The sequence below is a fragment of the Pseudochaenichthys georgianus genome, chromosome 17, assembly GCF_902827115.2.
Source record: "Pseudochaenichthys georgianus chromosome 17, fPseGeo1.2, whole genome shotgun sequence".
Taxonomy (NCBI): Eukaryota; Metazoa; Chordata; class Actinopteri; order Perciformes; family Channichthyidae; genus Pseudochaenichthys; species Pseudochaenichthys georgianus.
In genome coordinates this window covers 28,476,599-28,502,592 of record NC_047519.1, presented here as the reverse complement: position 1 = coordinate 28,502,592, position 25,994 = coordinate 28,476,599, and the positions used below count along the sequence as shown (strand labels likewise).

General features: G+C 42.9%; 1 protein-coding gene across 2 annotated transcripts; it reads left to right on the top strand.

The window, feature by feature from the left end:
- The first annotated feature begins 1,971 nt into the window (after nt 1–1,971).
- Nucleotides 1,972–25,994, top strand: gjc2 (gap junction protein gamma 2). Of its 2 annotated transcripts, none has more exons than XM_034105357.1 (2): nt 1,972–2,097; nt 23,607–25,994. In XM_034105357.1, exon 2 carries the CDS (start codon nt 23,636–23,638, stop codon nt 24,875–24,877), a length of 1,242 nt encoding a protein of 413 aa, XP_033961248.1. In that variant the 5' UTR covers nt 1,972–2,097; nt 23,607–23,635; the 3' UTR covers nt 24,878–25,994. The 2 variants fall into 2 exon arrangements, with proteins under 2 accessions (XP_033961248.1, XP_033961249.1); XM_034105358.2 differs by lacking the exon at nt 1,972–2,097 and adding an exon at nt 21,253–21,554.

The window sequence follows — 25,994 nt, the reverse complement described above, 5'->3', positions numbered from 1 at the left end:
TGTGTTTGTCAGCTGAATGAGCCAGTTTTGCATACTTTATGATATATTTGTTTTATTTTCAGTCAAAGTAGATGAAAGAATCAAAAGTGCAGTGAGGTCAAAGATACATATATTACCTGGCAACCAAACATAGGCCTATAGCTATTTTTAGCATCAGACTGTTAGCTGGTCATGTCTCCTCTGGCAAAATAGTTAATTGTAACATCAACACTGCAAGCCAACGCAGATTCCTTGTAACAACTTTAGCTACTTTTAGCTACTTGCTAACTAAACTATCCTTCAACATTTTGGACACATGCTGCACCACTTTGTTTGGATTCTTTTAGGGATTTTCACAGATGTATCTGGGCTGATTTGATTGTTTCAATGAAAATCCAATAATTTGGACCACTTTGACCAGACTACATTACATAAGGATACTGTCCGTCAGAACCTACCACAATGCTTAAAACATTTCAACACACATGAATTACCATTACATGTTACTTGTTAGACGCTTTTATCCAATACTCAATACTGTGGCCAATCCTCACAGGAGCAATTTGAGGTGAAGGTTTACTGACATGATGATCAGCAGCTATAGCCTATATGGTTTCATGCTGATAAGATATATTGGTATGCCTTGCTTATCTTCATTATATGTTTAAAGGTTGATGTTTAAATCCAGTATCTCAGCACCTGGATTTCCCCAGAGCAGATGCAGAGCATTCTGTTGGTAATGTTTAACTTTAATACAAATAATGCCTTGAGTTTGCAGAGATTACATTAATCAGTACACTGCCAGGTTTCTATTTTGACTTTTATTTAGCTACATCTGATATTTGTCATTTCATAATACTGAAAAGGACAGTTATAATGGGCATCTCCTAAAGTTTAAAGATTAAAAAAATACGCTATTGCTTTGCAGACATACAAGTGTACATACAGTGTGACTGCTCAAGGTGACAAGGTACAAGCTGCTTCTTTTATGTTAAAGTTCAACTGCAAAAGCACCACAATCGTAAAGAGGGCAAGGAGTCAAATATGATGAAATAAATTATATAACATCCTTCCTGATAACATGTTTTTTGGCACACTTACAATAACAATATTTCTATCACCTGACAAAAAAACAGCCCTCTGAGGAAAAGGATTGCACAATGCTTCTGAGCCTTCAAAGATAACCTTTAGAAACAAAGAAAACCCATCTTCAGCACATGCATCGTGTTGATGTTAACTAACCACCCCCCCCCCCCCAAGAACATGTTGTGTTGCTGTTGTGTATTGCAGTGGTTCCCAAACGCCGTGAGTCAAGTCCGGGTGTGCCGTGGGATTTTGTGACAACTATACGTTATTATTAACGTTTCAAATTAATTTCTGAAATACTTCATTAATAAATATTTCATGAGTAATATAGTTGTCTTTGTCACATTTTATTTGGCATTAGTAAATAATTATGCACATTTACAGATATTGTACATGATATGAGTGATAACACGTGTTATAAGGGCTATTTTGCACAATAGGTGTGCCTTGAGATTTTTACTTGTCCTTTGGTGTGCCTTGAGCACAAAAAGTTTGGGAACCACTGGTGTATTGTATGTGTTGAGAATGCTGAACATGTTGTGCCTTACAATAAAGGAACTTATTTAAATTAAGCTGTATTTGTCTTTTTAAAAGGAAAGAACAACTAGCATATATAAAAAACAAAACAATAACACCCCCCTTGGAAACAATGAGCATCGCTGGTGATAATCTTGGTAGTTATTTTGCATGCACACCCACACAAAAATGTATATCGGAAAGCAAGGTTTCAGGGGTCCATAGCTACCTCACTGCTAATATCTAGGAATATGAATGGGGTAGGAATCACCCTTGAGTTAAATAAATAAACAGTCAGTGGTCATGGAAATGGAGGCGGGTGGGCCAGATAACAATAGGGCCTTTGGCAGGAAGCTGGCATCCTGAGTGTTCTGCCTGTACTTGGTGGAGAGGGGTTTTGAAGAAAAATGATCCATTGTCTCTCATCCCGAGCAGTGATACGATGCCTCTGGATGCCAGCCCAGGATGAGCCTACAGAAACTATAGAATCAGATCCTGCTTTATCTGCATGGAAAGGTATGTACAGCTCTGTTGTTGTTTTTTTACTCTGTGCTGTGTATTGATTCTCGTGTATGTTGTCTTTGGCCATATATGCCTAGACAAAGGATGTAACTTTACATTACATAGTATTTTAGTTCAATGAAGAAATATGCAACTTCAGATTGAAGAAAAAAGGAGATTTTGCTTGTTACACTTGCCAAAACATGATCTAAGCATTTGAATTCACAATGTTAATAGAGGGAGGTGAAAGAGACTCGAAGTGGGGATTAACACCATACCGAGGGGTTTATTTTGAATGCCATTGCATTAAAAGTATCACACAGTGTTAATGCCTCACGTGGTGTTGGTGTTTTGTATTTTATCCTTTGACTTCTACCTGACTCTGGTCTGTTATTTAATTACAAAAGTAGACATTGACAAAGTATATGAGCAAATACATCTCATGATGATACATGGTTATTGAAAACCATTAATAATTCATTTATTTTTGTCCGGTAAATTGTAATGGTACCGCTTATACCTAAAAAGCAAACTAAACAAAAACATATTGTGAAAGTTCTTAACAAACAGAAAGACAAATCATCTATTTCTGTGATACAGAGTTGAGAGCTATACAGGAAACCATTCACAAAAGCCTAAAACAATGGGCCACTGTACAACCCTTCCTGTTGTGATGCAGCCTTCATATAAAGTGTTTGACACTCTTCTACTAGCTTAGTGGTATGGTAACCAGGGTGGGAATTTCACGACGGCCATGGCCGTCGTTGCCCCGCACTTTTGCTGTGATGCCCTGTTAAAAACAATGCAATTCACGGCCAAAGTGGCCTTTGTGCCCCTGTCAAAAGTAAAAAAGAAAATTCCTGTGGTATTGGTATTTTGACTAGCAATTTAGTTAAATTGTTTCGTTTATCAACGCTACAACATAGCGTTTCGTGAGTCGGTTGTCGTTGTTGGGGGGGGGAAAGCAAACAGCTGTTTGCTGCTCGCGATGTGCTCCGCGCACAGCGCGAGCAGGCTCCCGTGAGCGGGAGGGCGCTCCTTCTTCACTACAGACTATCGCGCCACCTAACCATTCGCCAAAAATGTTTTTAATACGAGCGGTAACCGGCCAAGCGCCGTGCAAAAAACAATCTTCTAATAAAAGAAAGTCACCGGAGGAGTTAAAGGAGTGACAGGGAGTTGGCTGCAGTGCCGTGTCCTAAAACCCTTTTATAATCCATCGATTAGATTTATGATTAGAAAATTATAAAAATAGGGTAGACATGTGGAGATTATCCGGCTGAACAAAACGTGCATTTATCAAACAGGTTTGTTTTCCACAGACCTTATTTCCAGCTATTTTCCAAAACCCTGTGGAGAAATTCCATTGCTTTTTGTGGAGGGAACCAGCAGCTTACTTCCTGGTTTCAGGACACGTCATTGCACCTCTCAATATGATGCCAGTATAAACAAGGTCTTCTGTCGGCTCTGTACATCAATGCCGACCTATGCTGACAAGTAAGTGAAGAGTAGACAATATAAAGGTATTTGTCATAGTATTGTTAACTGACTACAAGGGGAGTTGTCATATACGTTACGGCATGTTTACGACAGTGACAGTATGTGGGGGTGGCGAGAGAACCACCGGAGGCAGCAATAAAGAGTCCAATAACCAACTGTTCCGTTGTCTGTTAATATCCAAGATATTACATGGTGTCAGAAGTGGTCAAGGATGGCAAAGTTTCAACCACCAGAGAGTTTTTGTTTCGAGAAACCCGCCGAATGGTCAGACTGGAAGAAACGGTTTACACGGTACAGGACAGCTACTAAGTTGGACAAAGAAGAAGGTCCAGTTCAAGTAAGCACGCTGGTGTATGCGCTCGGGAAGGAAGTAGAGAACATTCTCAGCTCTTTTACCTACGGGGAAGAGGAAAATGAGTCTCAGTATGATGTTGTACTGGCGAAATTTGATGCATATTTCATCCCGAGACGCAACGTTATACATGAACGGGCATGTTTCAACCAGAGAGTGCAGCGCGCGGGAGAGCGCGCAGAGACATTCATCCGCGCACTATATGAGCTGTCGGAACATTGCAACTTCGGAACGGCTCGTGAGGAAAACATAAGAGACAAAATCGTGGTGGGAATTCTAGACAAGGATCTGTCTCAGAGGCTACAGCTGATCCCTAACCTCACTCTGGAGATGACGGTACAACAGGGGCGTCAATCAGAGGAGGTAAAAGCTCAAGTTAACCAGCAGGGAGAGCGGGCTTACGTCGTGCAGGAAGTAGCACAACGGCATTGCAGAGGTGCAACACAGAAGTGGCGGCATCCACAGAGAGAGAGGCGCCAGGAGAGAGAGAGTGAGCATGACCACAGGAAGTGCTGGCGGTGCGGCAAAATGCCACACAGCCAGCAGGATGACTGCCCAGCAAGGAGGTCTACTTGCAATAATTGTGGGAAAAGTGGACACTGGGAAAGGGTGTGCAAGAGCAAGCAGGTGAGAGAAGTGACTGAGGGTGAGGGATCAGAAGATGGACAGTATTATTATCTGGGCTCAGTTAATAGCATGCCTCACAATGATAATGAATTAGAGATTGGCAGCTCACCTGTAGAATTTAAAATAGATACTGGAGCCGATTGTAGTATCATAAGCGAAACTGTGTACAAAACACTGGAGCCAAAAAGGGTTCGACAGAGGCCAAAGAAGGTGCTGAGTGGTCCCGGGGGTGGATTGAACTGTTTAGGGCAGTTTATAACTCAGACCAGCTACAAGGGAAAAACATACACATGCAGGCTCTATGTCATTAGAGGGCAGAGTGTGAATAACCTACTCAGCAGGCCAGTAGCTGTAGCTATGGGGTTAGTAAAGCGAGTGGGCGAGGTCAACACCAGTGAACAGGAGTTTGGCTTACTGAAAACACAGCCTGTGAAGATAGCTCTAAAGGACAATAACCAGCCCTATGCAGTATGCACAGCACGCCGGGTCCCCATACCGCTCCTGGGTGCAGTGAAAGAGGAGTTGAAGAGGATGGAAGCCAACGACATCATTGAAGTCGTGACTGACCCAACAGAGTGGTGCGCACCCATGGTGCCAGTCCAGAAAAAGTCTGGAAAAACACGCATCTGTGTGGACTTAAAGAAGCTTAATAAGGCTGTCAAAAGGGAGAGATTCATCTTGCCGACATCAGAGGGGATGATAGCTCAGCTCAGCGGCTCCACCGTCTTCTCATCACTTGACGCAGCGTCAGGGTTCTGGCAGATCCCACTGGACAAAGACAGCCAGAGGTTGACCACCTTCATCACGCCGTACGGAAGGTACTGTTTTAAACGTCTTCCCTTTGGGATAAGCAGCGCACCTGAGATATTTCAGAGGAAGATGGTAGAGACGCTGGAAGGGCTGGATGGCGTTGCCGTCTATATGGACGACATCATCATCCATGGCAGCAACACCAGCGAACATGATGAGCGGCTGCAGAAGGTTCTGGATCGGCTGGAGTCTGCAGGCCTGAAGCTGAACAATGAGAAGTGTGTGCTGAGAAAGGAGGAGCTGCACTTCCTGGGTCAGGTGATCAACAAAGATGGTGTACGACCCGACCCGGCCAAAGTGTCTGCAGTCAGAAAACTTGAACCACCAGAAAACGTGCAGGAACTAAAGAGAGCACTCGGCATGATCAACTACCTGGGGAAATATATTCCAGACCTCGCCACAGTGGGCCAGCCACTATATGCACTGTTAAAAGCAGACTCAGTGTGGATGTGGGGTCCGGCGCAACAAGCAGCCTTTGAGCGAGTTAAAGAGCTCCTCACAACGTCACCTACCCTGGTGTACTATGATGTTAACAGGAGCACAGTGGTCTCAGCAGACGCAAGCAGTTATGGGATAGGCGGTGGCCTGCTGCAGCTCCATGGCGAGGACTGGAGACCGGTAGCATACTGGTGAAGGCGACTGAGCGACGCTGAAACCAGGTACGCTCAGATAGAGAAGGAGTGCCTGGCGAGCGTGTGGGCGTGTGAGAGGTTTCAGATGTATCTCTACGGCCTACCAGCATTCAAACTGATTACGGATCACAAACCCCTCATCCCACTGATGAACTCCAGGGATCTCGACAATGTGCCACTCCGCTGCCAGCGACTCCTCATGCGGTTGATGAGGTTCAACCCGGAGGCTGAGTATGCGCTGGGGAAAACCCTGGTGGTGGCAGACACACTGTCCAGGAGCCCACAGGAAGACAAGGAGCTCAGTAGAGACACAGACGTGGAGTATTACGTAGCAGCTGTGATGAGCAGCATTCCAGCATCGCCGAAAAAGATAGACAGCATCCGCGCGGAGACGGCAGCGGACGAGCAGCTCCAAGAAGTGATCAGGTACATACAAGCGGGGTGGCCTGAACACCGAGCACACATAAACACCTGTTAGGGAGTACTTTCCCGTTAGGAACGAACTGTCTATGCATGATGGGATAGTGACCAGAGGGAGTAGAATAGTGATACCAGGGAGATTGAGGTCAGAGATACTAGAACGCATACATGAGGGCCATCAAGGTCTTAACAAGTGCAGAGACAGGGCCAACACTTCGGTGTGGTGGCCTGGCATAGCCACACAGATCACACACAAAGTCGAGAACTGCATGTACTGTCGTGAGCAGAGGAGAGCACAGAACAGAGAGCCTCTCCTGTCAACACCTCTCCCAGACAGGCCGTGGAAGAGAATTGGCATAGATTTATGTGAACATGAGAGAGAGAGTTACCTAGTCATAGCTGACTACTACTCTAGATACCTGGAGATACTCCACATGCCTACCACGACTAGTGCACATGTGATCTTGAAGCTGAGAGCCACGTTTGGCCGGCACGGAATACCGGAGCAGGTTGTCAGTGACAACGGACCGCAGTTCAGCAGCGATGTCTTCAGAGGCTTTGCCTGTGACATGGACTTTACGCACACAACCTCTAGTCCCCACAACCCACAAGGAAACGGTTATGCTGAACGTGCAGTCCAAACGGCAAAGGGGATTCTGAGACAAAAGGACCCCCTACTTGCTTTAATGGTTTACCGTTCTTCTCCACACAGCAGTACGGGTGTCAGTCCGGCAGAGCTCCTAATGGGCAGGAAAATCAGGACGACGCTGCCCACTCTGGCCAAGAACCTGCAACCAAAGTGGCCGAGCAGACATCACATCAGAGCTCGAGATGCTACGGAGAAGAGCAAACAGGCCTTCTACTATAACAAGCGCCATGGCGTGAGAGAGCTCACACCACTGCAGCGAGGAGACCATGTTCTCACCAGACTGGACAATCAAAAGACCTGGTCCACACCTGCAGTAGTGGCAGGTGAGAGTGTTACACAGAGGTCTTATCTCATCGAGACGGAGCAGGGTGCTCTGTACAGACGTAACCGTCGACATCTCCAAGCGGTGCCCGTAGCGGCAACACACTCTCACTCCCTAAGCGTCCAATAGCGACGTTTGGTCAGTGTCCGTGGCGTCCAGTTGTGACGCTCCTAGGCTCCTTCAGCGTCATAAAGAGACGCAAATAGCTTTCAACTGATTGCAATGTATTCCCATCTGCGTCGGGATTTGACGCTCATGGAAGCACGGCATTCGTTTGTGTCGGCTGCCCTTAAAGGTAATGTGAGCGTCCATTCCCAGGAGTAAAGGATGGCAGAAGACACTACACTACCCAGAATCCCCAGCTATCGTTTGGACTACACCATGTGCTCTGTTTGACAAACCCCGTGATAGTCCTCAAGCTCTGTGATTGGAGAGTGTGCTCCGAGGGTTAAGCCGAGCCTCGAACAGCACTTGAAATGGGATGGAACCACGGCAGACTGTCCAAAACTGGATTTGAACGGGTCCACCGTGTCCCCCCTCCCCCACCCCGTCCCCAGAACTACACATGCTGGCTATTCTGTTTCGCAACATGTTCTCTATGGCACGTCTCTACTGGGAGTTGTAGTTTTAAAAGACGTTTTCGTATTTCCCATAATAAGAAGTTGCCAGTATTAAACTGTGTACATCCCTGGAGGTTTAGGGGACAGGAAACACTCACATTTAAAACATATAATTAATAAATGGGTGAAAATTGCTTGTGCCCATTATGGGCAGTATTACTATATATACACACATGCCAGCTAAGGTCAGAAGAGCTTTATTTAACAGCTGGTCTTATGTGTGTGACCCCTGTGATAACATTACATTACATTAATTGATAAGCCTGAAACATGCACTTGTCAAGGTTCAGAGGCACATTTTGCAAATATGGCATAGCCATCGATCAGCTTAAGATAAGATATACTTTATTGATCCCAAGTTGGAACATTTGCGTTACATCAGCATGTGTAACAGTTAAATATGCAGTTGTGTTTATTTGAAAATCATTTAGTATAATCACACAAATTCTGTGTTTTATATTCAACAATTCTGTGTTCTTTATTTATTGATTGTTCAATACCTGACAAGGCCGGAGATGAAATATCTACATACATCTTATAAGAGTATAATACATTATGTATAATATCAGTTAAAATAAGTGCTTCAACATAGTTAACATTGCTGGAGGTATGCACACATATTGATAGATGTCTTGTAATGCACTATTGAGGAACCTGCAACCCAAGTTTTTCATTCAGTGCATAACTACACCGTAGTTGTGTAGGCCTATATGATATGTCACTAAACCTTAGAAAATCTTGAAATCTTGAAAGGGATGTGCAAAATAGTCATTACATACAGTCTTTAATTAACTATTAGTAGAGAATAACGAGTAATGAATATACTTTATAGGGATCGTATTAATATCTAATAATTAAAATAATTAAATTCAATAACATGCTTTAACCACCAGGTGTCCCTTTATATCAGCTGTGCACCTTTATGGTGTAAATACAGCCTATCTACCAATTGGATCAAATATAAAAGTGAGCCGAATTAGTGTTGATACTGCAAGGAGACGTATTGTGTGAAAATAAATGTAAGATGTTGTTTAATGGCTGATATATTTATGATCCACGTCACCTTTTCAGTTCCTCATGTTTGTCTTCTCATCAGGGCTCTATAAATACAGAACTACGGCAGATATGTAATATGTAATGCAGCCGAAACCGTGTATTACAATGCCGTTATGTGATGACTTTCAAAGAGAAAAGCAAGCACACTCGGAATAAAGTATTATTATTATTTTTTTTAAATGTTTTCGGTCTGTTTCCGGTATTTGTTAATGACGATGTGCTGTGAGATGTGAGACTGGAATTGCACAGGGGGGAAATAACGTAGGCTATCTTTAGATGCGGATTTTGTTAAACTAATATGTTTAGGCTGTGGACCAACACTATACATTGACGGGGAAGGGGGTAGCAATAAAGATAACACCATTAAACAGTAACACAACATAACAGAAATAATATCGATAGCAGCGTCCCTAGCAACCACCTTGGTAACAATGAAAACGTCACGATTTCCTGAAGTAATCTTCGTAATAACTAGCAAACTAAAGATCATGTACATCCACTGCACACATAATCTGAAATAACAACTCATATTTCTCGCATCAAATGACATCAAAACGCATTTTAATGGCCAAACTAACTTTAAAATAGGCATTTTCCACCGAGAATAAAACGAATTTCGGCCATGTTTTCTTTTTCTGCAGGGAGAAATTTGAAGATCATGTGACATAGACGCCAGCCATCGAATGAATGGTGAAAAAAACGGGGTTTGTCAAACAGAGCACATGGTGTAATCCAAACGATAGCTGGGGATTCTGGGTAGTGTAGTGTCTTCTGCCATCCTTTACTCAGAAAAAATATTTGTTTCTCCGAATCGAAGGGGAAAAATACAAAAGCATTGTACACAATTTAAACCAATCAATGTTGTGTAATTAACAAGGATAATCTGGTGTTTTTTAGTCGATGAGTAGTGCAGATATCACTATAAAATCAATCGACAGTAAGAGGAATACTTACTTCCGGGTGTACAATTCTCCGTTATCCAATGGGAATGGACGCTCACATTGCCTTTAAGGGCAGCGGCATAAACGAATGTCGTGCTTCCATGAGCGTCAAATTCCGACGCAGATGGGAATACATTGCAATCAGTTGAAAGCTATTTGCGTCCCTTTATGACGCTGAAGGAGCCTAGGAGCGTCACAATTGGACGCCACGGACACTGACCAAACGTCGCTATTGGACGCCTAGGGAGTGTGTTGGTAGCGGGGCCTCCAGCGAACGACGACACAAATCCCAGGAATAACACACCAGACATTCAGATGAGCCCAGAACATGGCTCGCCTGGTCCAACAAGGAACACTGATGGACTGATCCAAACCAGGTCTGGTAGACCTGTTAGACCTGTCCAGAGACTTGACCTGTGAGGGGACAGTTCAATAACAAAAAAAAGGGTGTTGTTATTGTAAAAAAAAAAGAGAAAAAAAGGAGAGATGTCATAGTTATTGATGTGTTGATATTGTTAAAGAAAGATATCTAAGTTATTGATATGTGTTTAATTGTTAGAGAAAATATATCTAAGTTATTGATATGTGTTATATTGTTAAAAGGGAAAAAGGGAGATGTCATAATATTGTTAACTGACTACAAGGGGAGTTGTCATATACGTTACGGCATGTTTACGACAGTGACAGTAAGTGGGGGTGGCGAGAGAACCACCGGAGGCAGCAATAAAGAGTCCTGTTAAATAACCAACTGTTCCGTTGTCTGTTAATATCCAAGATATTACAGTATTGGCGAAATGTCCCAGCAGTTTAGGATAATGAAGGTTCTAATCAAATCAATTACATATAGCCATTACATGTCTAACTCCTAATGACAGGAAGGCAGAAAGTGCATTATACAAATAATAATACTCATAATAATAGCAGACATTTTTTAACAATGACCACAATATCATTATTTTAATAAACCAAATATGAACAATTGAGGAAAATGAGGAAGAACTGATGATTCAAATGTTGTAGTACAAGTAGTAATGTAGTTAGTGCATAAATTATTGCAACAAATGTGTTAATTTTCTTCATTATTAGTCGATTTTTGGTGGACGAATGCTCCGGGCCAGTGGTTACAATGGTGGGGCCAGTGACAATACAATTTTACCCTTACGGCCCCTACACACGGCGGCGTGCGTTACCGCTTGGCGGTAGGCGTGTCTTGAGTTTGGGGAATCAACGCGAGCAGCCCGACCAACAACCAACCACATGAATGTCCCGCCCCGGACATACAAAGCAAAGCATTCATGCTACATCCATGCTGGCTAAATATACTGTCTCTGCTTGCTAGCTGTCCATTCAAACGAAATACACTGGATATAAACTCCCCAAACAAGCGAAAACCTACCAGTTTCCCCCACTGTCTTTGCCACCTCCCCCCATGCCTGGCTCCTCCGGTTTGTATCCCTGTATGTTCCCTACCGCCACGATCATTTTCTCCTCCTTTTGTTGACATATGGGAAATAACTGCGGTCTGGCTCTCCCAACATACACCCGGTTTGATTGGCTACTGCTTGTACTGTCAGATTTACATACGAGGGATTTGATTGGCTGACGCCTCCGTCGAGGCGGCAAAAGTAGAACATTGCTCTACTTTTGCAGCGAGCACCTCGAGAGAAGCTACGCTTTGCTCCCACAATGCAGTTCGGCGAATCGTGACGTCACCCCATTCAAAGTGAATGGGCAGAAGCGTTGAAGCGGCAACGCACGCCGCCGTGTGTAGGGGCCGTTACTGTCTACCCCTGACTGACTTATGTGGTTTATGGCTGAACTTAACGTATACGTTTAAGAAACACTATTGCTATACAGCCGTTTGTAAAACGACTGGTGTTGACGTTAGTGCTACACTTTTCAGTCATGTTGATTGACCAGCATAATTTAACCAAACAGCCTTTGTGCCCTGTCATGAGGCCTTTGTGCCCTGTCATGTGGCCATTGTGCCCTTAAACATTTTTTGAACGGGAAGGCCAAATGGCCTTGCCCCTAAAATGACGAAATTCCAAGCCTGATGGTAACACTTTATTTTGATAATCCATAGTTAACACTCTATAAGTCATCAGTTGACATTCAACAACACTGTTTCAACAGACAATTAACATGCATTTAACTAACTGCCAGTAGAATATAAGGTACATCTTTACAAAAATGGGGGTGTGGGGGGGGGGGGGGGGAGAGACAGTTCACATGCGCCGTGTTATGCATGGCTGCTGCACCTCGCGGGAGCGTGCACAGCGTAAAGCCAAAACTCACAGACATTTCAATGATTTGTACGGCACAGTTAGGTTTGGAAACGGTATAATATTCTTTTTGGAGGGCATGCATAACACGGCATAACACCGGAGCCTCGCTGCGGGGAAAATGTGGTGCTGTTCCGAGTTTGTTCTCATCTGTCAAAATGAAGGACTGCTTTCAGATTTGTCCGTCATTGTTAAAAAAAATCCGTCATAAAACGGAAAATATTCAGTTAACGCTGTGAGAGAGATTTTCTTTTCAGCAATGTAGATGGAAGGAATGGAGGCTGGAGTCCGCTTTATATCAAACACTGAGTTTAATGAGAGCCAACGGCCGGGAGCATTGGCAGGGTTCTCACACGACTTCATCATGTGATTCCCCAGCCAACACTGAATATTACACAGAAACACAGCGCAAATCTACACAGATAATCAAGGAGGAGCCTCTATTTCGCGCGTCTTCTGATCGATAATCACAAAAACACATGGATTCAGAGACAAAGACAGTCTGTTAAAGTCCTCTGGCAGTTAGTCACAGTCCCCCAACAGGAAAGCGGAACCTTTAACCCTTTAACCTTTAAACCTTTAAACCCCTGCTCTAAGTTATGGCAGACCTATGTGAAACACAAAATGCTTTTTGGTACAAACACTTAAACAAAATATTTCCCTCACAAACGCGACCTCTGTAACAACTCTAGATTAGTTGACGATCAACAGATAGTCAACTAAACTCTAAAGTTGCTTATCTGTTGATCATCAAAAGCACTGTAGCCTATACCAAGGCGGTTTTGCCATCACTTACTGTACGGAGGCTCAGTCACTGGTACTTTTTCATTTACAAAGCCATGTTGGATAAACTACCATCTTATATCTGCTCCCTGATCTCTCTGCGAATTGAAAGTACTTATTGCCTGAGATCGCATGCTGTGGTTTTATTAAATGTGACAAGTGCTAGGACTGTCTTAGGGAAGAAAGCTTTTAGATGTGCAGCTCCACTAACATGGAACAGTCTGCAAAAAGAATGGAAAATTACCAAGCTAGTACCACTACATGTTTTTAAAGCTCGGTTGGATGCTACAAAATCAGATGCTGTTGGTACCTGTACATGTGGTTAAATATGTAAATTGTAATCCCTGTACATTTTGCTGTATGATGTCCTTTTGTTGTTCTGTTGTTTATGTTTTTATGTCTTCTTGTGGAACCTACTGCTGCAGGTCTCCCTTGAAAAAGAGATCATTGATCTCAATGGGATTTTACCTGGATAAATAAAGGTTTTGAATTGAATTGAATCAACTAATGCTTAATGTAATAGTCAACTAAACTCCAAAGTTGCTTATCTGTTGATCATCAACTAATGCTTAATGTAATCTTTAGTTGACATCTTGACTCTCAACAAATCAACAGATAGTCGACATGACCCTGTTGACTTTCAACTGACAGATTGATTTTGAGTAGTTGGTTGTCAATTTTTGAAGATGTTGACACAATCTACAGATAGTAAGGTTGAATATTGGTTAATAACCTGTTGACATGCTACTAAATGTCAACTGATATATAGACATTTGTATTCATTGGGATAAACCCCTTGAGATGCACCATCTCGTTTTCAAGGGGTCCCGACAATAGCAATAACTTACAGACATACATAAACAAAAAGACAAAATGCAAAACATGACACACAAGACAAACCACATACAGTCTGTATTGTCATACTGATATTCTGTACACACTGTGAAGACCACTGAGACAAATGTAACATTTGTGATATTGAGCTATATAAATAAACATTGATTGATTGATTAAGTGAAATTCAAGCAATGCACACAATCATTACAATTTGAGACAGTCAAGCAAATCAGTTTCATCAATATCAGTTTCATCAATATCAGTTAATACAATGCGTGTTTAAATACACCCAATGATGCAAGAGATCTAATAGCAGCAGGTAAAGTATTCCAGTCAGTTGGGGCTTTAAACATGAACGCTCTTCTGCCAATACATTTTTTTGCAGAGGGGACAGAGACATAAATCTGAACAGAATGTCTAACTTGATGAATTGGTGAGTAGGGTACAAAATACTGCTTTAAATAAGGGGGATAGTTAAGATATTTAACTGATATATTGACTTATAGAGTGTTAACTATGGACTATCAAAATATAGTGTTACCGAGAACATTTGTAAAATCTACGTACAAAATGAAGATTTCAAAGCAAACATAAAATCCAGAATTTATATTTATTCAAGGTGTTATTTTTCTCTTTAGTAAATGCAAAACCATCCTTGCACAAATCATAACCATTGACCTTGAAGGTTAATATTTTGCAGAATTTTAAATATACAGTATAGCCCGTGCCCTTTGCTCTGCAGATTGTCTTGTCTTATCATTGGCTTAATAACCGTATACCATAATGATATATTGCTGTTATCAGCGTAATCCTGCAGTGTTGCCACAGGAATACACTGAGTTGGAGAAGGTTAACGGCACTAAGACATCTTGAATTAAGGAGTTATAGTTATCTCTTATCTCTTATCTCTGGTAGTTCAAATGACCCTGGCCAGGTCTGCTGCTCCTTTGGGCTTGCCCCAGATCAGCCCATGACATAGCCAGTTTCGACAAGACAATGTCAAAGATTAAGGCCCTCCAGCACTGCAAGCACAGCCTTGTTTTTTTATTATTATTATTTGGGTAGTTGTGTGTTGGAATTGTTCTGCCCTGATGGAAAACTTGATCAGCAAGTGAGTGTAAAAATGATGACGGAGAATAAAACAAGCAATACATACAGTATCTACATCTTGTAAACTTATTACCACGTCTTGATTATCGTATGTATAGTGTTCAATTGTAATCTATTGTGACTCATCATAAATACATAATTATCTTCTGGCTATCTAAATCAGATATTGGCTTTCCACTGAACTATATTTTCATATAACTTTGCCAGTAATATAACCGAACATGGTCCCAATGTATCATTTACATTCACTTCAAGACAATGGTACTTGCGTACCATGCTGCGAATGGATCTGGCCCTTCCTACATCCAGGACATGGTTAAACCGTACACCCCAGCACGTGCACTCCGCTCTGCATCAACCAAACGGCTCGCTGCACCCTCGCTGTGAAGGGGACCCAAGTTCCCATCAGCAAAAACACGTGGGTTTGCTACCCTGGCTGCAAAATGGTGGAATGAGCTCCCCATTGACATCAGGACAGCAGAAAGCTTACACACCTTCCGGCGCAGACTGAATACTCATCTCTTTCGACTCCACTTCGAGCGATAGAACTATTAACAAAGCACTTATATACTAATAAAGGACTGGCTTAGCTAAAGCCAGTTGAGTAGCACTTAAAATGTTTTTGCTCTATGAAACCTGATGTACTTATATGATTCTGTTTTCTTCAAGTCTGTATTTTGTTGGTCGAACGCACTTATTGTAAGTCGCTTTGGATAAAATCCATCCATCCATCCATCTTCTCCCGCTTATCCGTGGTCGGGTCGCGGGGGTAGCAGTTCCAGCAGAGAGCCCCAAATTTTCTTTTCCCTGGCGACATCAACCAGCTCTGACTGGGGGATCCCAAGGCGCTCCCAGGCCAGCGAAGAGATATAATCCCTCCACCTGGTCCTAGGTCTACCCCTTGGTCTCTTCCCAGCTGGACGTGCCTGGAACACCTCCCTAGGGAGGCGCCCAGGTGGCATCCTAACTAGGTGCCCGAACCACCTCAACTGGCTTCTTTCGACGCGAAGGAGGAGCGGCTCAACTCCGAGTCCCTCCCTGATGACCGAACTTCTCACCTTATCCCTAAGGGAGACACCAGCCACCCGGCGGAGGAAACCCATCTCGGCCGCTTGTATCCGCGATCTCGTTCTTTCGGTCATGACCCATCCTTCATGACCATAGGTGAGGGTAGGAACGAAAATGGCCCGGTAGGCAGAGAGCTTTGCCTTCTGGCTCAGCTCCCTTTTCATCACAACGGTGCGGTAAAGCGATTCCAGTACCGCCCCCGCTGCTCCGATTCTCCGGCCCATCTCACGCTCCATTGTTCCCTCACTCGAGAACAAGACCCCGAGATACTTGAACTCCTTCACTTGGGGTAAGGACTCATTCCCTACTTGGAGTGGACAGTCCATCGGTTTCCTGCTGAGAACCATGGCCTCAGATTTGGAGGTGCTGATCCTCATCCCAGCCGCTTCACACTCGGTTGCGAACCGATCCAGTGAGTGCTGAAGGTCGCAGACCGATGAAGCCATCAGAACCACATCATCTGCAAAAAGCAGTGGTGCAATCCTTAGTCCACCGAACCGCAGACCCCCTCCCCCACGACTACGCCTCGAAATCCGATCCATGTATATTACAAACAGGATTGGTGACAAAGCGCAGCCCTGGCGGAGGCCAACCCTCACCGGAAATGGGTCCGACTTACTGCAGAGGACCCGGACACAGCTCTCGCTTTGGGAGTACAGAGATTGGATGGCCCTGAGTAGAGACCCCCTCACCCCATACTCCCGCAGCACCTCCCACAGTAACTCCCTGGGAACCCGGTCATACGCCTTCTCCAAGTCTACAAAACACATGTAGACCGGATAAGCGTACTCCCAGGCCCCCTCCAGGATCCTTGCGAGAGTAAAAAGCTGATCCGTCATTCCACGACCAGGACGGAATCCGCATTGTTCCTCCTCAATCTGAGGTTCGACAATCGGCCTGACCCTCCTTTCGAGTACTTTGGAGTAAACTTTCCCGGGGAGGCTGAGTAGTGTGATGCCTCTGTAATTGGCACACACCCTCTGATCCCCCTTTTTGAAAAGGGGAACCACCACCCCGGTCTGCCACTCCTTCGGCACTGTTTCCGACTTCCACGCAACGTTGATGAGACGTGTCAACCATGACAGTCCCTCAACACCCAGAGCCTTCAGCATTTCCGGGCGGATCTCATCCACCCCCGGGGCTTTGCCACTGTGGAGTTGTTTGACGACCTCAGTGACCTCCCCCCGGGAGATTGGTGTTGATCCCCCGTCATACTCCAGCTCTGCCTCTAACATAGAGGGCGGAGTTGTCGGGTTCAGGAGTTCCTCAAAGTGTTCCTTCCAACGCCCTAACACTCCATCAGTTGAGGTCAACAACGTCCCATCCTTACTGTACACAGCTTGGATAGTTCCCTGCTTCCCCCTCCTGAGGTGTCGGACAGTTTTCCAGAACAACTTTGGTGCCGCCCGAAAGTCCTTCTCCATGTCTTCTCCGAACTTCTCCCACACCCGCTGCTTTGCCTCGGCCACGGATGAGGCTGCTGCATGGGTAATACATGGGTCTGGGGTAGAGTTCTTCAGAATTGACGTGGCAACTCTACCGTGAAGTCAGAACCTCTGGCTCTTGGACTTGTGATGTGAATTCTCCGGCCGAAGCTCCAAATAAACCATCAGTATTTGACATCAAAGCTCCGTCTCCTTCATGAGTCGGTGACTCCCACTGCATTGCTACACAGAAGTTTCCCCCACACTACTTATGTTATAAACATTAATGAGACACTCATTTTGAGCATTTGATGTTAAGTTTACAGGTCAAGCTGATAAATGTTAAGCAACGTCACTGATGTGTAAAACACTTTTTTTTGTATTACCAGAATAGATAGATTGTTGTTGGGCAGTAAACTGGAACCTCTCTCTAAGACAGATAAAATACATTTAATTGTATTAAGACTATTAAAATATTGCGATACGTCCTCATTTTGTCCTGTTACATAAATTCAGAGTATGGGATGAAGATGATATATAAAATATTTGTAGGAAAAGACAGCTAACACTTAATCCCCTTACACACACTCCCTCGCTTTACTGTAGTGGCGAGGCTAATTTTCAATACAAGTTGCTGTGTTCATGTGTGAGACGCATTGCCCTGACTGAGAGAAGTTGTTGGCATCCACCTCAAGGCTTTTCATCTCAGTCGCTTCAGTGGAGTACAGCCTTAGTAAAACTGGCACGGGACACACTAACCCTGGGGGTAGGATAGGCTTGGCTGAGAAACTGGGAGAAAAATGAACAAATGAGATGGGACTGCCACCACTGTCAGGCTGCCCATGGGATAGCCCCCTGCAGCCTGGTAAGAGCAGTTTAATGATAGTAGTAGGAGAGATGGGAGAGAGAAGGAGTCCAAGCACCAAGTTGCATGTTTTTGCTCTGGTGTCTTGTGTCACTCTTTTCTCTGAGGGGGGGGGGGACATGGAAGTCACATGGTGGAGCTTGATCTGTTACATAAACACAGACCTCCACAGCCCCCAGTCTGCTCGCATCAACTTTGTTCAGTAAATACATGTGGATAAAACTCTTGTGATGACATTGGTGGCGGCCAAGGAGAGAAGTCGAGATGTTCACTCCTCCATGTTGCATCACTTCAACACTCGGCTACGCTGCAAACCCTCACAGCTCGCAGTGACCTCCTAAAGGTGAAACAGTCTGGGAATAAAAAAACAAACATGTTGTGTGTTAAAATATGTCTGTGATAAAAGTACGTTTTAAAAATGGCATAAAAGTACGTTTTAAAAATGGCATTGATTCTTAAAGATTGTATACAGCAAGTGCACTACAATATTTTGCTGATAAGTTTTCTTCAATTTTGTCTTAAAAGTAAGTTTTTCTTTAATTGTCAGCTGTCATGTTAGATTATTTTAAAGTTGTGTGTGTCTTCCAGATGCTACCACAACTGACACAACATCTGCTCTATATTACATTTAACGCTAAATATAACCATAACCCTAATGAATATTAAACATTCATATTTGGCTCACATGATGCCAGTCCTTGTGACAAGAGCAATGTCAAACAATGTCTTACAGGGTAATACTGTTATATTTTCCTTGCTTTGGGCAATCCAATCAATATTTATCAGCATGACCTAGAGTTTCCCAAAGCTAGAACAGCCTGAGTTGTCAGAGGACACAGTGACAACACATTTAAAACTAGACAGTCATTGGTTTGACTGCATCGTTTGTGCACTTTTGCCTTTGCTTAAAGGAACTGTGAGCATTTCAAGCGTTTAAATGCAGTTTCAAAGACCAAATAATAGTTGGAAGGTCAATCTTTTGCTTGATTATTCCCTTTTTGGCAAAGTTACTTATTGTATTTGCCAATATTAAAAATGATAGACGATGTTCTTACACAAAAATGTAAAGACTACGATAAATTGCAGTACCTTGGTAGTATTACATGTGTAAATATATAGCATAGTGGCACCTTAGTGAGTGTACATGTTAAATCCCCACAAGTTCTACCAAATGTTGGAGAATCAACTTCAAGTCGAATTTTCACTCAACAACCGTCGCCACTGGACCATCTGTGCTGTTTTGATGACGGAAAGATTTTGGATGGAAAGAAATGCACTGCAACTTACAAACACGTGCTTATCTGTCCCTTAGGGATAGCACATGTCCAAACCCCAAATGCTCTGGTCATTCCAGCAGCAATTCCCTGTTTTCTTTTCTTCAGTGCTGCACCAGGGGTGCTCGCCATGCCACATCTCCTCAGTCAGACGGAAAGGGGAGGCCTGAAGGCCGGCCTCAGGAGGATAGGTCCTGCAGGCCCAGATGGCTGGCTCTCAGAGTTTTCTTTCGACCACAAATTACTCAAACACTAACAGGATCTAAATGCATCTAAAGACTTCTGACGTGCTTGTTTCTCACTGCAGATTTCTTTGCTATCTACCTAAAGACAGTCTAATATCCAAAACATATATTAAAGCACAGCCATTTTTCATCATCATTTAAGAAATAGAGTTGAAAGTTTGATCTGCCTGATGGTGGCCTTCAGGTATTGTTGAACGTTATTCTTGGCTTTATAGCTGTACACAGGTCATAATTTAGGGTTATTGAGGGCCTTGTGAAAGTAACATTATAATAATATGGTCGCTGTGACAATGACCAGACACATTTAATTAACGCAAGCCAGACACACACACACGTTTATCTGTCCTCTATTAAGAGTAGCTGACTTTAGATCCCTTCCCAAATGTGACGGGTAAGTCTGGCACACACAATAAAGAGATGGAGAAATTCCTTTCCGTTTTTAATCTTGAATGAATCACCTCCTCTTCTGCACTTTGTCGTGTTATTTTTCAAATGTAAAGAACTATGTGTGTGTGTGTGTGTCTGAGTGAGAGAGAAAAGGGAGACAGAGAGAGATACAGAGAGAGATACCTTGAAGGTATAAACATGAAGTCGGAAAAGACGTGTAGCAGGAGTGCTAAGAGCGACCTGTCCACTGCTCTGTTATCTGGCCATCTGCCTGGACGGAGGATCTAAATATTATGACACTTGATATGACTGAGTGTACCTGCTGGTTACATTCTAACGGATCTGCACTGAGGCAAGGTGGCTTATGTCTCGGTGACACTTCTGTCCCCAAACTCTGTGTCTTTTTCTCCCCAAAGTTGTTCTTCCATAACTGACACACACTTTAAACTGTTATGTAATTGACAAATAATATAGACTGTGGTCATCTACATTTACTGTGGTTGATATGCATTTGATTGTGTGTTCACGATTAAGACAAGAGAAAGCTCTAGAGAGACAGACGGAAGCTTTAAATTACCTTTTGCATTTTTACAAATGTGTGAGAAGTGTGCCATGACTCTTTACATAACCCTTCACCTCACAAGTAGATACCGCTGTTGCTGTATAAGCAAAGCATGTAGACATTAACCTCCAAGAAGCTAAGACATAGATAGATGAAGAGAGAAAGGGAGACAGAGAGAGACAGAGTAGAGAAACCAAAGAGAGAGAGAGATAGAGACCTTCATCATCTGTATTATAAATGTTGCACATGAGCATTGACTTGATTGATAGGTTGACTGTGTTGCGGTTAACACGCTCCCTCAGCTGGGTGTTCATTTCAATCTGCAGTACGATATCCTCAAGTCTGAACCCTTGGATAAGGGTCACTTGCCAGAGGAGGATTTTTTTCTGCCTCTCTGTTTTTTATACTTCCTTCTTGGGCAGAAGGCTGGTGTAATAGAAACCAGACACAAGCCAGAATGTGAGGCATTCACAGCGGCGAGACCTCACTTCTTCACAGAGTGGGAAAACGGAATAATTAGAAAGTCTAGTCTGAAAAGTTCACCCTTTTTTGTTTTGTTTTGGACATTCTGGAAGTTATCAATAACGGAAAAGGTCAGGACATTAGGATGGAAGCGGTATCCCAGGGATCAGACTGTGCAGGGGACATCTAGAGAGGGCAAAGGAGACCTTGAGGATTGGAAATGCATTTGCAACTTTTCCAGGTGGGTTGTTTCAGTTATTGACTGTCTCCTTATGAAACGGTATTATAGTTTTTATTTAGTCATATAATGGAAAATGCACATTTTGTGACAGTAAAATTGTGGACTGTTTGGGAGGTCCTTTGTCTAAAATGTATTCTGCTGAAAGATAATTTATTGACACTGCAACAGTCCTTTATTTATATTCTGCTATAAGGACAAAGCTATTTACAGTTACAAACAACGCAATAATATGCCTTTTTAATATCGGGCCTGCATCTTCATTGATTATGAAATACCCGTTCTTACAATTAAGACTTAAGTCTAATTTATTCAACCTTATTACATATTGTTTTTTATAAGTGTTTCCCTACTGGTGAATTTAAATATCATAAGTCAAGGTGTTCATTACATATGTATATTTTCTGTAAATACAACTACCACTGTAGCTTGTATTGTACAATGAGATAGCCTGCATTAGTGAAACATATCCATCCTAAAACTATATTTTTCCCTATAAAGGATATAAATAAAACATGTCTACAGCTTTCTACAGTCTCAACCGAGACGCGTTAAGCAAAAAATCATAACCCAAACATGATGCTGCTTTTTCTTCACTAAAATCTGATCCTTTTTTAATAAACTCACAAGTCCCACTAAGATTACAGATCCCTTCTCTGGAAAGACTTTGTTAAAAACTGAAAATGTAAGACAGACTGTGAAAGTTGACATTTTGCAAAACACATTAACAGCAGGCAGATATCTCAAGATTCCCAATGCTAGGGTATGATGTTGATACTATGACACACAACAGATCTGTTGGAACTTAAAACTCCTCAGTGTAGCTCTTTTCATGCCATCCTGGGGCAGACATGAGTCGCACACCATAGGTGCCATCTGCCTCCATGCGGCTGTACCCTTCCCCAGCGTCAGCAGTGCCTGATCTTGAGGGAAGGCCTCGTGGCAGAGCAACAAACCTCTCCTGTTTACTCAGATGGCAGGCGAGATGCCACATCCCAAGCCAGGGAAAACAGTGCCGCAGTCATGAGATCAACTTGAACTCTGCAGCTCGCTCTGCCCCATGAATGCGCGGACAGAAGTGATACGTTGTCTCCACAGCGTAGCCTTATTCACCTCACTGAGTCAGAGAGTTGACACTGTGAGGTCTCATGTCATGTCATTGTGGTGAAACGTTGAATACAGTATGTTTCTGAGGGTGAGCTCTTCTACCAGAATGCGCTTTTTAGAGCTATGTCATTTCCATTATGTGTTTTTCAGCCTCTTTTAGTATTCTGCGTTCAAAACGGTCCAAGGTTGTTGTTGCTGTTTGGTGTGTGCACGGCGGACTAAATGTTTTTCTCTTTCATTTTTTAATCTTTCCCCTGCTATTCTTTTGCTCATTTAAAACCCATTTCATATTTTTTTCTTTAATTGTTTATTTATTTATTTAAGATGGTGATGTTATAGAAATACTGCATGATTTGAGTTAGATAGGGTGACTGAATGACATCACCCTGCTTCCCGACATGAATCAACACAAGCTATTGTCTTGTGTTTGGCTGTGCAAGCAATTGAAAATAAATGTCTCCTCTACATCAAGTCTTACTGTGCAATTTAATACAGTTAATGTTTGACAAAAAGCAGAAACCTATCTCAAATGTGAATATTTTCAGGTTTTATTAGCAATGTGTGATAGTAAACTTTAAAATGTTGAGTTTTGGAGTTCTGGGAGAAAAAAAGACATTTAAAGTATGAAAGTAGCAGTTGCATTTTGGATTTAGGACATTTTAAAGGCAAGATAAGAATGTACAGATACATAGGTAATGAAAATAATTGTTAATTTCAGCGCTAGTTCGAAATTGCTTTAGTTTGACAGAAACAGCAGAGGCATTTGATATACAGAATACAAATGTGAAAAGAATATAATTAAAACACTACAAGGTGACAATCTCTGTAATTCCTATTTCAAAATGACAATTCCTTAAAACACTGAATCCATCTTTAACTCATAACGTACTGAATATAAATTCTTCAATCTACACGGATCCTAATTAATTCTTCATTCTCCCTTTACAGATTCTAGTTGAAAAGCTTGTGAGAGCAACATGAGCTGGAGCTTTCTCACTCGTCTCCTGGAAGAGATCCACCACCACTCCACCTTTGTGGGGAAAGTGTGGCTGACTGTGCTCATCATATTCCGCATTGTGCTCACGGCGGTCGGAGGAGAGTCCATCTACTCGGACGAGCAGACAAAGTTTACCTGCAACACCAAGCAGCCAGGTTGTGATAACGTCTGCTATGATGCCTTTGCCCCTCTCTCGCATGTCCGCTTCTGGGTCTTCCAGATCATCATGATCTCCACTCCTTCTATCATGTACGTGGGTTACGCCATCCATAAGATAGCCCGGATTTCAGAAGCGGATCGCAAGAAGCTTCACAGGCTCAGAAAAAAGCTTACTCCTCACTCCAGATGGAGAGAAAGCCACCATCTGGACGATGTCTTAGAGGGGGATGAAGACGACGATGCTGAGCCCATGATCTTTGAGGATTCACTGGAGGTGCAGGAGGCCAAGCCTGAACCAACGCAGCCACCAAAACATGATGGCCGCCGAAGAATTATGCAAGAAGGCCTGATGAGAATCTACGTTCTTCAGCTCATGTCGCGAGCTATTTTTGAAATTGCTTTTCTTGCAGGACAGTATCTCCTTTATGGTTTTCGAGTTAGTCCTTCATATGTATGCAACAGGGTCCCCTGTCCACACAGAGTGGACTGTTTTATCTCCAGGCCCACAGAGAAAACTATCTTCCTTCTCATCATGTATGTGGTAAGCTGTCTTTGTCTAGTGCTAAATGTGTGTGAGATGCTTCACTTAGGAATCGGCACTTTCCGGGACACCCTTCGCATTAAGAGGAACCGGGGCCGACGGATGTCCTATGGCTACCCGTTTTCTCGAAACATCCCAGCCTCCCCTCCGGGGTATAACCTTGTGATGAAGACAGACAAACCTACCAGGATCCCCAACAGCCTCATCACCCACAAGCAGAACATGGCCAATGTGGCCCAGGAGCAGCAGTGCACCAGCCCAGATGAGAACATCCCTTCTGATTTAGCAAGCCTACACCGGCACCTACGTGTTGCCCAGGAGCAGCTTGACATGGCCTTTCAAACATATCAAACTAAAACCATCCAGCAGACCTCCAGGACCAGTAGTCCTGTATCTGGGGGCACTATGGCAGAGCAAAATCGAGTCAATACAGTCCAGGAGAGACAAGGAGCAAGGCCAAAGTTAGCCACAGAGAAGGCTGCAACTATTGTTAAAAATGGAAAGACCTCTGTCTGGATATAGCCATACGTTTAATTTAATAAATTAACAGTTAAAACTTTTCGGACTCAAGGACTTCACTGTGACACCACTGCAGGATGTGTGTGTGTGTGTGTGTGTGTGTGTGTGTGTGTGTGTGTGTGTGTGTGTGTGTGTGTGTGTGTGTGTGTGTGTGTGTGTGTGTGTGTGTGTGTGTGTGTCTTTGTGCGAGAGAGATGCGGCTTGGACGATCTCTACTGGAGAACAGAGTATAATACACACATTTTAAATTCAGAAGTACATATAGAAACTATAAAATCCATTATCACAAAACTTCCTTTTTACTCTAGCCTGTCATTTTGTGCTTGCCATAGCTTTTGGAGATAACATGTGCGTACTCAGCTAAATATATTTAATTCCAGCTAACATTTCAAAGTATAAACTGACTGCTTGGGGCTATTTATCTGGTCTACGCTTGACTGCCGCTGAACTGGATTCTTCAAGAGAACTCTAACTTTGTAAGTGTGTGATTGTACCCTCTAACTTAATTGAAAAATGCAGTGAAAAGCACTGTACAAATGTACAATGACTCATTCCCGAAGAATGATGATTACTTTGGAAAGATGCATGTTTAATATTTAGAGAAATAGTTTTGGATGTAGTATGGATGAGCATTGCTGGAAGCAGATAATGTGAAATGTTTTGATAAAGATAATGAAACCGGGCTATATTACTGTATGCTCTTTTGGTAGACATCTGTTAAGTTGTGATGATTTTCAGTCATTGCGTGCAAAGCCTTTATATATTCTGTATTTTTCAAAGCCTTGCCGTTTAAAAGGGGAAAAGGTAAGTGAATAGAAAATCTAATTATTTGTTAAACTAAATATTGATTTTCTGCAATTTGAAGCAGATGCATGCTTTGCAACTGGGACATCCCACCCTTAGCTAGGAAATTAGCTCTACATTTTATCTAATGTTTTGGCATGCTTGGTCTTTAAAATGACCATTTCAGTTTTTCTGTCACAGATGATGTTTGTTTCTAAAATTGGTTTATGAGTAATATTTAATCCTGCCTTCACTGTAGTCACACTTCAAAGTGCCTCAAACTTTTAAAGACTGTTCTGGTATTTTATTCATGAAGAAATAAACTTATGTGAAACCT